Below are 15,662 nucleotides of genomic sequence, written 5' to 3'. Positions count from 1 at the left end.
AGCATTTATTTTCCAAAGTGACACCAAAAACCACGTTGATATTAAAAAGCTCAAGCCCAGCAAAGCCCTGCTCTTCGTCCACGAGGATAAAAGTGCAGTGGCCGGGGAGGGAGGGCTCCCTGAGGGGCCAAGTGCTCACCTGCTGCAGGTGCTGACACCCTGAGGGGACACCTGCTGAGGTGGCACCACACCAAGTCCCCCAAGGGCTGGATCCTGCACAAGGCTCAGCATCACAGGCCAGCTGAGCACAGTCACAACATCTCCTGCATCTATCCTAAAATATGGGTTTGCACTGCCTGGAGAGAAAGGAGCAGCCCTCACTAGGAATATGTGAAAGGAAGTCATTTACAGCCCTTCCTGCATCCACCAGAGAGGTTAGGTGTGCTGATTCCAGCATACCCCAATGAAAAACCAAAAAACAAGCCCACTCCACACAGAAAGCAGCACAGAAACCCCACCAGCTTATCAGGGGTAAGAACTTCAGTCGTCCTTTGTGGAACTGAGGTTTGCACCAGCCTTTCTACAGTCACCCAACAGCAAAGCTGGAGCTGCTGACACCAAGGGCTGTACAGGCAGCTCACAAAGTGCTGAAGGATTTTTCAGGCAGGAAGATGGTGCAGATACAGTTGGACTCAATGATCTTCAAGTTCTTCTCCAACCTAAAAGACTCTGTTTGTACAGCAGTGCTGTTTAGAGAAGGAACTTCCAGGGAGACATTTGGGAGCATGAACCAGCTCAGGTATGAGCTGCACTAAAGGCAGGAGCCACCCATCCATCCTGGCTGTGGGGCTCAAGGCCCAGGAGGTCCCAATTTATCAGCACATCCAAGGATGGGGATAGGCCTGAACTGAAGGGCAGGCTCAAGGTTAAGTGTTTGCAGATGGGATTTATTCAGTTAGGCAAAGGTTCAGGTGGGAAGTGCCTCTCTGGGAAGGGGCTGGGTTGTCCTGCAGCTTTTTGTCCATAATCTCTGGCTGTGCTGGGGCAGGGTGTGGGGTGGGAGCTGGATCCTGGTGCAGGTGCCTTACCATGCCCATTATTTATATTTCAAACTGCAGCAAAGCAGCCCAGTGGTGCTGGAAGAACCACACCAAAGGTCTGATCAAAGGCACTGGAGCAGCACAGGGCCACCAACCTGTGCTGGAGCAAACCTCAGATTGTGGGGCTGCTTCCAGGATCTCCTCAGCAGAGCAGCAGAGTTCTCATTCAGAGTTTTCACTGCAGATTCAGATCTACACTGAAATTAGTCAGTGACCTCATCCAGCAAGGATGAACAAACAAGAAGATGACAAGCAAGTGTCGCTAAGTCTCAGAAGATGTAACATCATTCCTGAGCACAATTAAACACAGCCTTGCAAACATCCAGGCTCTGACTGATCATGAAATCCAAATGGGGCCATCTGCCTCCTTAGGTCTGCTTTTCCACCACCCTCAGATGTTCAGTGAGAGTCTGGCTGTATGAAAAATGACTCTATAAAATTTAGGTGAGAGATTTAAATGGGCTCTGAATTTGAAGGAGTCAGTCACACTGAGAAATCCCTCTCTAAAACCACTTCCTCTGGGAGAAGAGTGTTCAGCTGTGGTCCTGAGACTGACTGCCACATCTTCAGTGCCATGTGACACACCTGAGCCCGTGCCAGCTAAACCTCACTGAACAAGTCCTGCACCCCCAGCATTTCCCAGCACTCCTCAGTGAAGAGCCAAGGTGGTCTTATATCCTTGATTTCAGCCCAGGACCACTTCTACCAACAGATTTCTGATGGATTCTAGGGTTAGAGTTTTAATGAATTTCTTGAATCCTTTAATTGGGCAAAACTGGACAAAGTTAACCTGCGTGTAAGCTTGAGACAACAAGAGAATTCACAACCTTCAACAAGAGGACTCACAACCTTCTGTTGAAAAGATGGTCAGCTCTGCCTGGTACTAAACTTTGATATGAGGTTTTAATGGGAGAAGAACGAGATTCCTAAAGTATAAATCTGTTTAATAGATTTTATAAAGGTGCAAGTATTGTTACAACTTCACTGTCCAGCTGAGATAAAGGTGTTCCTTTACTTTGCTCATTCTACCAACACACATTTCCTTGTTTTCAGCCCTGATACTGAGTCTGAATCATGTGTTGCCATATTTAAAGCTCATCTCCATTCCCACTAAGCTGTATGTCCATGGAGCACTTGAAGCAAACAGGCTTTTGGGACCCAGCTCTGCAGATAAAATTGCTTTAGAGAGCTGCCCAAAGGGGTCTCAGCTCTAAATCCTCCTTGTGGGAAGGTGAGCTCTGTGTCCACCTTCCCAAGAGTCTGCTGAAAATACTGCCCTGAATAATGGACATATCTGGGTTGAAAGGAAAATTAAAGTTACCTATTAGAAGATGGAGCACTACCAGGAAAGAAAACATCTCTTCTTCCAAGGATGCCTGAAAGCAAGCAAAGCTCTTATGACCTGTAGCCATAAATTTAAACTTCATAAAGCAAAGATCTTATGACCTGAAGCCAACTATCCCACAGTTCATGGGATAAAGGGATGAAAAGAGATTGGGATTAGGGATGGCAGAACAAGGGCACGACACAGTCTCCACTCTTTTTGTTCCCTGGTTCTCTGTCAGTGAAGGAGAGATCAGTTGTGGCAGCAAATGGTAAATAAATGATATTGTATCCAGGGGTTTGCCTTATTTACATTATGACAAATGCCAGATAACACCACAGAGCTGCTCAGTCACTATGTGTAAGTGCTACAAACTGCTCCCACATGCAGCACACTCCCTCCTCTCACACAAGACACGTTTTTGCAGGATCAGACCTTCATTCAGTTCTTTCAATGCTTTTTCACATTTTTTTTTCCAATTTAGGGAGGAAAAGTTTTATTTAATTATAATATTTCTTTCTTTTTTGTGATTTGAATTGACCAACTGCATATCTTCCCCTGGCTTTATCAAAGAAGCCACCAGTACCAGAGCACATCTAATTTTAAGAGGGCTTTAGTAGGCAGACTTAAAATTGATCATGCATTTTAGTTTCAGTAACTTGCAATTTCTGCACGCTTTGATAGAGCACTTTAAAGAACAAGTCTTTAATGACAAAGGCTTAAAGGAAATGACCTTTCTGAAGAAAATATCAAAGCTTGGAAAAGATAGCTCCTTGGAAAAAAAAAGGCTGAATTAAAATGACCTTGTGTTCTGAAACTTCTTCATACAATATCTGACATCTTACTTTTCCTTTGTACCCTCCAAATGGGACCAAGTATAATTTAGCAGTGTGGTGCCTCCAGTTCATTCTTTGATTTGGGGAGGACTTTCAGTGCATTAAGAGAATTTTAGAAAAATCAGATCCTATAGAGATTCTCTATCAAGACCTCTCAGTGTCAGGATCAAAGCTGGGCGTGTTTTCCAGAAAATTCAATAAATATTTTCTTCTAATCACTATAAAATATTTTTCTTTTTCTGTGCAGCAAAATCATTTCTCAGTTTGAAACCACCACAGTCAGGAGAGATTTGGGCAAGCACCAGGAGTACCTGCTGTCCCCAGCACAATTAAAGCTCTGTTGCAGACACAAGCAGAAGGAGGACCTTGTATCCCTTTTCTTCCAGCTGGGCCAAAAAGGAGCATTTTTGTTCCATGTAACACAAGAACTGTGAGTGGCACTGAAATAAAGTGTCACCTTGATAAAGGTCACCTCCCTTGGTACTGGTGAAAAATGCTACTGTGACTTTTTTTTTTGGGGGGGGGGGGTTATAGAGGGTGAAACAATCTTCTGTCACAGAGCAAAATTGGTGAATTAAATATAAATATAAAAATAAATATAAAATAGAAACAAGGTTGTAATCACACTGAAGCTGGTTTGGCCAGAGCTTGTTTAGGGACAACGAAGCCAACTCCTGGCAGCTGGCAATTCCTTACCAAGTGGGGGAAAGAGAGGCAGAGAGCGAGAAATAACCGTGGAAATCTTTCTAATCCTTCAGTTTGGACTCTAATTCTTACTTGTCTCAAAAATGATCAATGTTAACAACTACAAGAGAATTCCACCCAAACTTACATTTAAGTTCTTACAAGGTTCATAAGCAGCTTCAAAGTGGTCCTCAAGCTGCATTTGATGCTGGAGAGAGTTTCACAAGAGTTTTGAAACCCCCTGATTGACCAACATGTACTTTTCTCAAACTGCTTTATGACCATCAGTGACATCAGCAACCCAATTCCACCAAAAAGAAGGAAATTCAGGAATTCAAGCAGTGAGAAGAGTGTCCAGGTGTTTCTTTATGGATGCACACCCTTTCCTGCTGTTAAAAGCACTGAACCCACACAGATTTAATAGAAAAACACAAGCAGAGAAGCAGAATCAAAGTTGCCTCATTTCCCTCAGGCATGAGAGGAGCTGTCACTGTCCCCACCTCTGCCATTTGGACACGGGGCCATGCCCAGTGGGAACATCCCAGTGCCCACAGCCTGTTCCTCCTGCACAGCCCAGCCACCACTGCCCTGCACCTTTCAGGGTAAAAACATCTGCCTGCCCACAGTTAGCTCAATGCATCCCAACAATTCCTGCTCCTACATCTCCCTCTTCCCCCAGGCCAGGCTTTGTGGCACCTGCCACAGCACCTCCTCCTTTATCAGAGGAGCTTTATCTGTAATTAGAAGAATCACTTGTTGATTCAAGGAAGGTGGAAAACCTGCCCAGGCCCTGACAGGGCTGACAACCAGCAAAGCAGCCAGAGCCAGAGCCGGGGTTTGGCACGGAGCTGCCGGGAGGAGGGGTGGATGGAGCCAGCCTGCCAAAGCCTCTCCTCCTTGATCTTGGTGCCAGGAGCAGATAAGAGCCCAGCTGGTGAGCTGGGACTTGGCGGCACAGCCGCCTCCACCACGGCACTCAGGGGACAGGGAGCCTCCAAATCCTGCCCAGGCTGTGGCACGGGAGTACTGGTGACACCGTGGTGAGGCAGGAGAGGGGGCCATCCCCACCAGCAGGGTCTCTCTGGTGCTGCCAGGGCCACAGCTGGACTTGGAACAGGAATTTCTGGCCCCTTCTCAAGCACTGTGCCTTGATCCCAACACCACCGGTGGGATGTGCCCAGGAACAACAAAGCCAGATCTAAATGCAAACATTCCAAAGTTCCAGTGGAAGGCCATGGAGATACCAGCACTGTGCCATGGCTGGGAGGCAGGGCCAGCTCTGGGAGCTGACCACGTCCTTCAGCTTCCCATTGCCCCTCAAACCTCAGCCCAGAAAACCCTCTGGAATTTGCTCAGACTTCCCGGGACCGGCGCATGGCCACGTGGCACCAAGGCTGTCTCACCCGTGACTCTTTTCCAACAACACCCATGGCTCTGTTATCAGCCCATGAGGAAGGAATTCCCTGTGCCTGGAGTATCCAACCCCACCGACGGCCAGAGCTGCCTGCAGTGCCACCACGGTGCTCTTATCCTTGTGCCAAATCATCCCTTGAAACACAGCACACTTTACAAAACCACACAAAACTCCCCTGGCTACTCAGGTGAGTGAGATGCTCAAGCAGGACAATAATGTGAAAACAAAAAGATAAGAAAATAATAATATTTTAATATTATGTAAACACATGGACACAGAAGAATGTCAAAATATGTTAAAATATCTTGGACAATAATAATGGAAAATGGGGTTTTCTTCATGTTTAAGAGTGAAAAAGATGGTATTGGAAAGGAGTAACAAAAATATTGGTAGAGCAAAGCCTACTTGCTCAGTAAGCAAGCTCAGCGTGGCGTCAAACCGTGTATCAAAAGCAAAAATCTGTAATAAAAAAATGATAAAAAATAATGGAAGGAAGATACAACAAAATCCATGATGGCATGAGCCATGAATATGTTTTCATGAAGTTCATTTTTTTGTGCTAACAAAAGAACCACTAATCTTTACATTACAATTTACAAGAGCCAAATCTTCAAACCTATTCAAAGCAGTCCATTTGGCAATCACGGAGATCCCACCGATTCATCAGCTACCTGGAAAGGAAGAGACTTTTGTCAGTTATACCTAATTATTTTTACTATAAAAACACAACAGGCTGAAACAGGGCTGGGCCCAGTGGGCAGTGGGTCTGGAACTTTCTATTTATCTAACAAAGTTACCTATGCTGGACTTATTACCAAAGATCTATGACATTTTCAGTTTCCAGTTAGCTTTAGCTAATTCCTGTCAACAAATAATTCAGGATTAATATTTTCACCAACTCTCACACTGCTAACTTTCTCACAGTTGCTTAAATATATCACAAAGGCTGACACAGTTTTTACGAGCACACATTCCTAGCTGCAGAAACCCTCATGTGAGATATGAAACACCATCAATGTCTATAAATACAGTAAAGATGGAGTGGCTTTCCTAGGAAGTTTCCTTGTACTCACCTCTCCACGTGAATCACTTACTCTAAAGGCACAGCCAGGCTTTTTATGGCTGCAGCACTTGCCATAATTTATATTGGAGGGTGTAAACGTCTCAAAAAAAAAGCGCTCAGGCTCGTGGAGATCCGGTCCTTTGAAGATGGGATCTGTAATATTCTGCCTTGCATCATTGTTTTCCATCTTTAAAGGAGGTGGCATCACCGCAGAGCCGCAGCTGTGCAGGAGCCGCCTCACCCTCGACACGCAGGCGAAGCCCAGACTTGCAAAGCACCTGCAGCTTCTCTAATCTCCTCTAGCAGTACTGACTAAGCACTGGGGAAAGCTTCTCAGATGCTTGTTTACTGACAATAAGGAGCTTTTCAAACTGCACCCATGTTGGAGGGTTTGAATTAAGCCTTAAAACTTCAAGAACTGGGGCCCACAGGTGTGAAATGGTACAAATTGATCAAAGATAATCCCGTACTTTTTGGCGTGGTAGGCGTTCAGGTCTTCCTGGAGGACTCTTTTCTGCAGAAAACTTACCTGTAAAATACATCCCACATGAAAACAGGGTACAAAATTCCAATCAATATATTTGCACTCATTTCATAAAAGGAATTTTTCTGGTCTCTCCCGCCTAAATAAAATGCAGTAACACTTTAGCTGCGTAGAAGAATTAATATTTAATAGAAGATTGTTCTCTTGGCTTTCCTGGCTCTGCTCTGGCTGTGCACTCTTCACTCCTTCAGGAACAGAGTCAAACCAGTTGACAAACCCAGCTGGTGGCACCATCTGGGTTGTGCAAGGGCTTGGGAACTCCTGTTCTCCTGGCAGCTCCCATGGGATTCCTGTGCTTGATCCCTGCACTTCTGCTCTTGTGATGGAGGTACTCACCTGTTCCCAAGTGTATGAGAGCTAATGCTCATTAACACACTGCATCCCCTGTTGGCCTTCTCTCCAGGAGCAGACAATCAGGCAGCAAATCCTTTATATTTAGCAACACGTTTAGAAAACTTCACCCAAGCCTCAATTATTTTCATTTTCTGCTGTTTATTTTTATCCCCGCACGCTGCTTTTACCCAGCCTATCCTCTTCATCCTCCTCCAACAATAAATAATCCTGACAGGTGCAGGGATTCCAGTGCCCTTCTTGTCTGATGTTTTCAAACAGGAATTTCAACAATTTTCAAAGAGCAGGACACCTGTGCTTCAGAGAGAGCCCAGCTCCCCGAGCGGTCTCCGACGCCAGCGCGTGTGGGAACGCAGCCAGCAGCGATGGATTTCTGGGAGAGCACCCAGGTTTTCATGTGTGGAGTTACTTTTGCTCCTTTGAAATGCTGCTGCTGCTTACAGAAGCTCTGCAGGTGGATATTGGATTCTACTTTTTTTATTTTTTTAACTCATTAAGAGGTGTGGTGTTCTTGTATCAGCTCAGAGTGATGCTTCCTACCAGGCAGTGCTGAGAGTCCTTTTAGGAGCCTTTAAAAATAGCTTTTTACTATCAACTGGAAATAGATCTCCCCAACAGACCCTTAACTCTTTATTTCCCACAACTATTTAAATGAGAAAGAGCATCACTTCCATTAGGGATCCCTTGAGGTGGAAGCAGAATGTTTACAACCAGAGTGTTGAAGTTGTGTCACTGCTTGCACATAGAAATGTTGAGTTTCCACTGTCAAAATTTCCTACTTCCATTGAAGGTGGCCTCTGCCAGGGAAAGTGTCTCATGCAGAGCAAAATATGCTATGGAATAACTCTTATGCATTGCAAAGAGGAAAAAAGGGGAAAAAAATCCCCAAATACATGAAATTACCAATCATCTCCATAGAGAAGGTTGTGCAGGAAAGAGAAATGAGATGATGTAGACCAATAATTTATTGAAAAATGGTCCTGAAAATTGGCATAAGGATGTGATGAAAACTTGTACTTCGTGTCCTCAGGTTTCTGGTCTTCCCAGAGCTCAGGGCAGCTCTGAGCCACCAGCTTGGCACTGTCCTTGTCCCAGTTCTTCCCTTCATCCAGGACAGATCCCAGATCCCAGACCCAGCTCCCAGATCCCAGATCCCAGTCCTTCCCAGCTCAGTTACATGCACAGCCCTGCAAACTCAGGTGGCATTTTCCTTGCATTCCCATTTTCCCACAGCTATGATCACCCTTCTTTATGGCTATTTATCCTTCCTCACTGCAGTTCAGGCAACTGTGGCATTTTGTTTTCTTCCAGCTCCCAATACTCTGAATAGAAAAGCCCCAAACAACTTCTGTGGGAACCATATGCGAGGAAAACACCCAATTAATCAGCAGTTCCCTATTTCCAATGACATTTGGATATTCCTATTAGGAAATTTAATAGTCTAGTTCATTAAAATCATACTGATTCTGCATTAATCTAGAAGAACTGGTAGTCAGCAATATTCAAGACAAAACATTACAAAGCCTCTTTATATAGGAAAATGTAAAAATATCATAATGATCATTTAGACAAGTACCTTAAAAAATATCCAATTTGCTTTATTACATAGGCTGGAAAGAAAATAAAATTATTTCTAATCCTCTTCTTTGCCCTTTATGGGCAGCCTTTAAAGGATTCCTTCAGGAGAAACAGCATAAGGAACACAAAAGATAACCATGAGCTGTATCTGAAAGGCTGAGGAAAAACCCCTAATACTGAATAAAGCACAGCTTTTCCAGGAAAGAAAAGTCTGGGATCAAAATTACAACATGGTAGCTCTCAAACTGGAGGAGAAAAGTTTTGTGAAATGTGACACTGAGTGAGAAGCATGTGAGCGCTGCCATAATTTCATTTTGACACTTATTCAGTATTTTTGGCCAAATTTCAGATGGTCATAACCTCCTGTCTAGAAGAGATGGCTTTTATCCAGCCTAAAATGCTGAAGAATAAGAATTTACCTGAGATCTTAAAGATGAAATGGTGTCTTCAAATTCCTTTCTGGTAGATGCTGGCATCAGCCCTTTGAGTATTTTTTGATATTCTTCTCGTATAGTAACCAACTGTAACAGAATAAAGAGAAATTCATATAGAGATGGCTGCTCTTAGGTGCTGTAAATTTTTTGGCTTCTTTTGCCCAAATTTGAGGTCAAACAAACACAGAATTAATTGTGCTATCAAAAGGGAGAGGGAAGGAGAGAGAAGAAAGTTCAGCGAAGACCTGTAAAGAACAAAAGAGGTAAAAGAGACAAAGAAAGGCAAAAGAAAACATAAGAATAAAAATATATATGGAAAGGAAAAAAAAATGAGAAAAGAACATGGTCTGAAGAAGCAATAATCATTCTTAAATCCATCTGAACTGAGCATTTACACAGACACATCTTGCAAATTGACAGTCAGAAGTTTGCTGTTTGTCTTTGGTGGCATCTGAACCAGCTCAGTGGGGTGACATTTGTCCCTTGCTCCCTCAGACAAGGTGAGTTACTGCTTTCCAAGATATATTTTACAAAATGTCTCAACTTCTAGGTGCTTTTGTGGACTTATTATTATTATTCTTCATCCTGCAACTGTTTTTCACTGCACTTTGTGTCCTCCTCAGCTTCATGGAGCCTACAGAACTTTCAATGAGCAGATTTGAGCATCTTAGTCCCCAAAACGAGGAGGTTCAAATAGGAAGAAATTTTCATCTGCAACTTTATTTAACAGATGCTGAGTAAACAGGAGTTACATGAAGAGAGATCAGATGGAAGGATTGTGCTTCTTATTTCTCCAGAACGGTTGGATTTGATGAGTTTTGACCTGGGATAATTTGGGGAGTGTGGTTCAGGCCAGCCCATCACGTTCCCACTTGGCTGAATCAGGGCCTCACATCTGTACTTAACTCCCAATAGGATTAACTGCTTAATTCAAATTAAGCAAGGACTTTGGTGTTTTTCTGGATTAGCAGCTGAATATGTAAATAAAGGATCAAAGGGCTTCGATATCAGATTAACTCATAAAAAATCTGGAAACTTTCAAACGGATTTTTTTTTTTTTTCTTTTTTTTTTTTACCAACACCGTTTGGTGTTGGTTTTTTGTTCCCAAATGGCTGAACTCCACCACTGCAACCACAAATCCAACCCTCAGCCTCACACCTGAGGAAGCCACGAGTTCCAAATCCCAGCTCCCAGAACTCCCAGAGCTTCCACAGGTGAGAACCCGAGGCCGAGTTCATCCCGGCACCATCCCATGGGAAAAGCAGCTCCCGCCAGAACCTGCATTATGCAGAGTGCAATTATCAATACAAAAGGAATAAAACAATCTGATGAAACGTTAGGAAAATTCTCCCTCTGAGTCACCCCGACAGGCAGGAGGAATTGCCAAATCTCTATGCAAATGAGCAATTAGAGGCTTTCCTTGGGAACTGCAAGGAAGTGATGCCACTATGCAAATCTGAAGGGGAAAAAAACAAAAAAAACGAGGTGAGACAGGAAACCTCGTTTGAACTCTGCTTGTGTATAAGCCAGCGATCAAAATTTATGTTTTTGAGAGCTACACCAATAAATTCATGCTACTATTTCTATCAAGGCTTCCAAAGTTATGCATAAGTGGTCTGCCAGGATAAATATTTTCTGAGCCAACAGCTCACTTGGGTGGGGACCTTGATAGAGCAGAAACATATATTTCAGTTGATTCAACATGTTCCATTTATTCTTGGTGAGACGAGACCAGAAACAGGCAGCCAGAGCAGCAAAATGCTTTTATTTCCTAAATTTGGATTAATAACAATCTATTTAATGGCTAAGAGGATCTGGATGATCACCTGGCCAATATGCAGATGTAACAGAAGTTTTAATACAGCTCTGTGAGGGAAATAATAATTTTCTAATTGTGTAAGAGTTTTCTTGCAACCAGGTCACTGGTTTTAACAGTTTAATCTGCAGTTGTCATCTAAATAAGTGCTTTCACAATGCTGGGAACATTTGTTATTAACTTTGCAGAGCTGCAGAGGATCATTCTCTTTTGAAAAAGGTGTTTCTTGGAAAGCCAGCAAGAAATATTGTATTGTGCTTTGAAGTATGGAGATATCTTACAGGGTCAGCTGAGAATGGAGAGGGAAAATGAGAAACAAGCCCTGGTAGCTGCAGTTTGGCTTGGGACTGATCCCTTACTCTGTTTCAGAGACAAGACATGCACTTTTTTTTTTTTGCAGTGAAACCTGTTCTTTTGGATACCATTCCAATTTGTTTGAGCAGACAAAACATGCTACTCTCAGCTGTGCTCACTGGTAATTGCATCACAATACGATGAAAATAAGTGCCCAGCTGTTTCCTGCCGTGTTGTGGTAAACAACCTGCTGGTATTTTTGGCTGAAGTCACTATCAAGGTTTATTGACCCAAGAGATTAAAATAGTGCATGGCAAAAATATAAATCACTCCTTACAACTGAAAAATAACATCCAGTGGGCTAATGGGTACTCATTTAATGGCAGAAAGGTTTTATTTTTTAACACTTTTTTTTCACCAACGAAAGCTGTGTCTGCAGGGACAGTTTTTTTGTGCCTTAAAGGCTTTTTTGTTCTTTTACAGCCTCAAGCTGCCTCCCTAGGATCCACAAATACTGTGTCTCCTCTTGCACACTTGAGGGATGTTTAAAATTGCAATTCTTCATCCCTCAGGAGGGCTTTAGTCGGCTGGATGAGGATGGCTCTATTTCATTTACTTGTGTTCATTTTTCTTCAGTCCTGAGAAAGTTTTTTTTTCCTTTGAAAAGTTATTTTGGTGAGCTGATTTAATCCATGAACCCCCAGGAAGGTTTTACAGCTTTTAATATTAAGCTGCTACACTGGTCTTTGTTTATTCAGGTTGGTGGCTAATATATGAGGTTTGGAGTTTGACCATCAATCATCTTTGGTGTCAGCAGAAAGCTGAAGTTGCTCATGTGTGCTTGGTCACCTGGTAAATCAGTAAAAAAAGAAGAGACAAATAGTGACACAATTATATAAAGTGATGCAAAAATGGGACTTGGAATTTCACAGACTACACTGAAATTATGTCGGGCACTGACCATTCTCAAAGAGAGAAAAGCTGGGTTTGACGCCCAGAAGAAAAATATACAAACCTGAGCTTTCCAAACCAACCAACCCAGTGCTTATCAGCAGAGTCTCAGAATTGTTCAGGTTGGAAAAAGCCTTTAAGGTCGAGTCCAGCCATGAAGCAGCACTGCCAGGGTCCCTCAGCACCACACACCTCTGCAATCCCTCCAGGGATGTGGCAACCACTTCCCTGGGCTCTGCTGCAAAACCAGCTTCCATTTTACTGCTCCCTGGAGTCTTCTGCTGGCACAGCTCAGCTCTGCAGCCACCCATCCTCTCTACAAACCTCAGAGGGATGTTTGGGAGCTGGGTTAGGAGCGGGTGGGAGCACAGGAACGTGCTCCACTGGCTCCTCACTGTGCTCCAGTCTCTCTCCTTCCTTTCTGAAAGAAACAACCCAAGCACATCCAGGAGGAATGGAGCATCTTCAAGGTGACCAGATGAATTTCAGCCATGTGTTCTGTGTCTCTTCCATGCTCTCCACCAGATCCTGCTCAGGTTCCCAACACCCAGCTCTTCCCTCCTGACATCCCACAGCTCTGTGATGCCGAGTTCATCCCTGCTGCAAAATACCCATCTCATAAGAAACAAAAAATCCAAAATTCAAAAGCCCCAAACAAATACCATCTTCTCCAGACCTTCCAGCTGTAAATGACTTTATCTGAGCCAGGGGAGCATAAGGAAACTGCAAAACAAACTCTGAAGTAAAGGAAAGGACCACAGAAAGTTGTTCAAGTTCCTTTAAGAAAAAAAAAATCTTGTCTTGAAGGGCATGAAGTTAATTTTGTGTTTATGTCAGATAAGAATCAAAAGATAGTTGCCTTAACCAGGGTGTTGTGGCTTTTTTAGTATCTTAATTTCTGCCTGTCTATAATATTTATGCAGGATAATGTGTGCCAGGGAATACCAGGATAGTGACCAAAAGGCATAATTAAGATCTTTTAGTCATTATCAAATTTTCTCCATGTTTCAGGGTGAGTAAGATGAGAAAAGTTATTTCTTGTCTCTCCTAAATCCTTTCCTATATGGAGGCAGGAAAGATCTGCTGCAATAGATCTGAAGACAGGCGAGGGTTCCAAAAAGGTAAAAATAACCCCCTCAGTCTTAGGGAGATTATTTAATCTCAGAATAAAGTCTCCTCCTTCTAAATGAAGGTGGTGGTGGTAGTAGTAGTAGCAGTAGTAGTAGTAATAATAATAATAATAATGCATAGGTCAGCTTCATTCAGGTGAAAGAATTTTCTGAAAGCACTGTGAAAAGGGCAAGTGAAGGACAAAATATTACAATGCCATCCCAATTTAAAAAAAAAAAACCCTAATCAACAGAAAAAAACAACCAAAAGAATCCACCAAAAAGTAAAAACAAAATGCATGTAGAAAACCAATCCAACATGCAAAGAATGATTTTGTTGTTTGTGACCTCCCTAATTGCAGGGACTCCTCCTTTGCTTTTCAGCACTCCTGAAGTCTGAGTGAGCACAGCTCCACTCCTACAAAACCTCTGTGAGTCCAGATGTGCCCCTTCCTCCCTCAGCTGGCCTGGGGGACGCTGAACAATGTCCCCAACCCAGGAACAAACCAACCAAAATTGGCAATTTCCTTAAATTTCAGATCCCTCCGGCCTCTGTTGTAAGAGAACATTTAACTGGAGCTTGAAGTCTTTTGAAATAATTTTTCCTAATGAAGATTCCAATGATGTATCAATTGTTTCAGTGAAGATCAAGGTCTGCACATTTGTCTTTGCAGAAAATCACCAAACACGAATTTCCGCCGCTTTCCAGCCCGGTTCCAGGCAGAGGGAATTTTGACTCTCAGTGAGCAAGGGCCGTTGAAATATGGCTCTCCCAGATTTGGAGGAACAGCGTGCAACTCGATACAAATGTTCTCGAGTTCTTAAGAAAAGTAATGAATGCCATAAATCCCATGGATTTGGCTCAGCTGAAAACAGCGACCGGGCGAGATCAGCTGAGCAAGTTATTTTGTCAAGTGAACACCATGTTGCTCTCCACTGAGAAAATCCTGCTGGAGCACCTCCCCTGTCCTGACAGTTCCAATAAAAGATAAATTGGTGGCATAGCCGTCGCCTTTGTGTGTCTGTCTGTAGCCAGTAAACCATCCCAGCATCCAAGACATTTTTGCCTTGTTGTTTTACTGACCCACGGGGACCTCCAGCCCTGCTGAGCTCCTTGCTGGGCACTGAGTTTGCTGCTCCAGGTCATTTTTTTTTTCTTTTCCCAACCTGCATCCAAGTGGCCTTGTTACTTTGGTGGCTTGTGTTTCCATCTCTCTTTTCTTGAACAAGATCTCCCACCTGGAAAATCCTCTGATTGTAGTTAAGCAGTCTGAGTCCATATAATTCATAGCTGTAAAAGAAGCTTTTTGAAAAAAAAAACAGCAGTGGGCTGCATATGGCAAGAACAGCATTCCTGGGACTACACGACTTGGAGAGGAATAAAAGCTTTCACTGTCAACACCACGGAACAACCAGGAATGTTGTGGCTAGAAAATTCACGCTGTTCTCTCAGCCTCCCCCTCTCCAGGGCTCTGCTATTGTTCCAGCTGGGATTTGGAGGATCCTGGACTTATTTTCTTCTCCTTCCAGATGACTCATGGCAGATGCCATCTTTGTTCCCCCTGCACCCTTCCCCTCAGCTGCTGTCACTGCCGTCCCTCCGCTGGCCCAGGAGGTTGGGATTGCAGCAGGAGGGCTGTCCCCTCCACAGGGTGAGGGGGACACAGGGGGACACCCCACTGACACCCCCTGATCCAGAGGAGCCAGACCCAAAGCAGCCCAGCTGCTCCCCAGTGCTGCTGGGCCAAGGCTGAGAACATGGAATCCCAGAATATTCTGGGCTGGAAGGGGCCCACAAGGACCATCAGGTCCAACACATGGAGTTAATTTCTGCCTCTGCCCATTCCTCATGCACTATCAGGACAATTAAGTCTGAAAGGAAGCTCTGAGCATCTCTGACACCAGTGCTGGAACACATTTATGCGTTTCAGTTTTACATTCCAATCCCTGCCATCTGGGGTGGCTCAGTAGGGAGAGGTTCCAGGGCTGATTCAGGAGGTGCCGAGTGCTCCCCAAGGCCAGCGAGGGCTGACAAAGCTCAGCAGCAGCAGGATCTGCGTTTTCACACCGACCGTGTGAACAAGCAAAGCTCTGTAGATAATAACCAGAAGTTACTTTTATGACCACCATTTCCAAGGACAAAAATCCAAGCAGTGTCTCAAGTGGAAAAGCAGCTGCCAGGCTTGCAGAGCCTCAGGGCTGGGAAGGGTGGGCAGTGCAGCA

The 15,662-nt window shown here is 43.9% G+C and overlaps 1 protein-coding gene across 5 annotated transcripts in view; it reads right to left on the bottom strand.

Annotated features, from left to right (window-relative positions):
- Window positions 1-5,530: 5,530 nt before the first annotated feature.
- Window positions 5,531-15,662, bottom strand: part of CEP112 (centrosomal protein 112) — a 158,179-nt gene continuing 148,047 nt past the window's right edge. For 4 of the 5 annotated variants that reach the window (XM_053995052.1, XM_053995050.1, XM_053995053.1 and 1 more), the window contains exons 25-27: window positions 9,254-9,355; window positions 6,832-6,890; window positions 5,531-5,969 (exon numbers count right to left, since the gene is read on the bottom strand). In XM_053995052.1, coding sequence (XP_053851027.1) covers window positions 5,966-5,969; window positions 6,832-6,890; window positions 9,254-9,355 — 165 coding nt within the window. In that variant the 3' untranslated portion in view covers window positions 5,531-5,965. The remainder of the gene's footprint in view (window positions 5,970-6,831; window positions 6,891-9,253; window positions 9,356-15,662) is intronic. The other variant, XM_053995055.1, reaches the window with a different exon arrangement.

This window comes from Vidua macroura, chromosome 19 (assembly GCF_024509145.1).
Source record: "Vidua macroura isolate BioBank_ID:100142 chromosome 19, ASM2450914v1, whole genome shotgun sequence".
Lineage (NCBI taxonomy): Eukaryota > Metazoa > Chordata > Aves > Passeriformes > Viduidae > Vidua > Vidua macroura.
The sequence above is the reverse complement of the archived record's forward strand: the minus strand, read 5'-3'. Positions and strand labels throughout refer to the sequence as shown.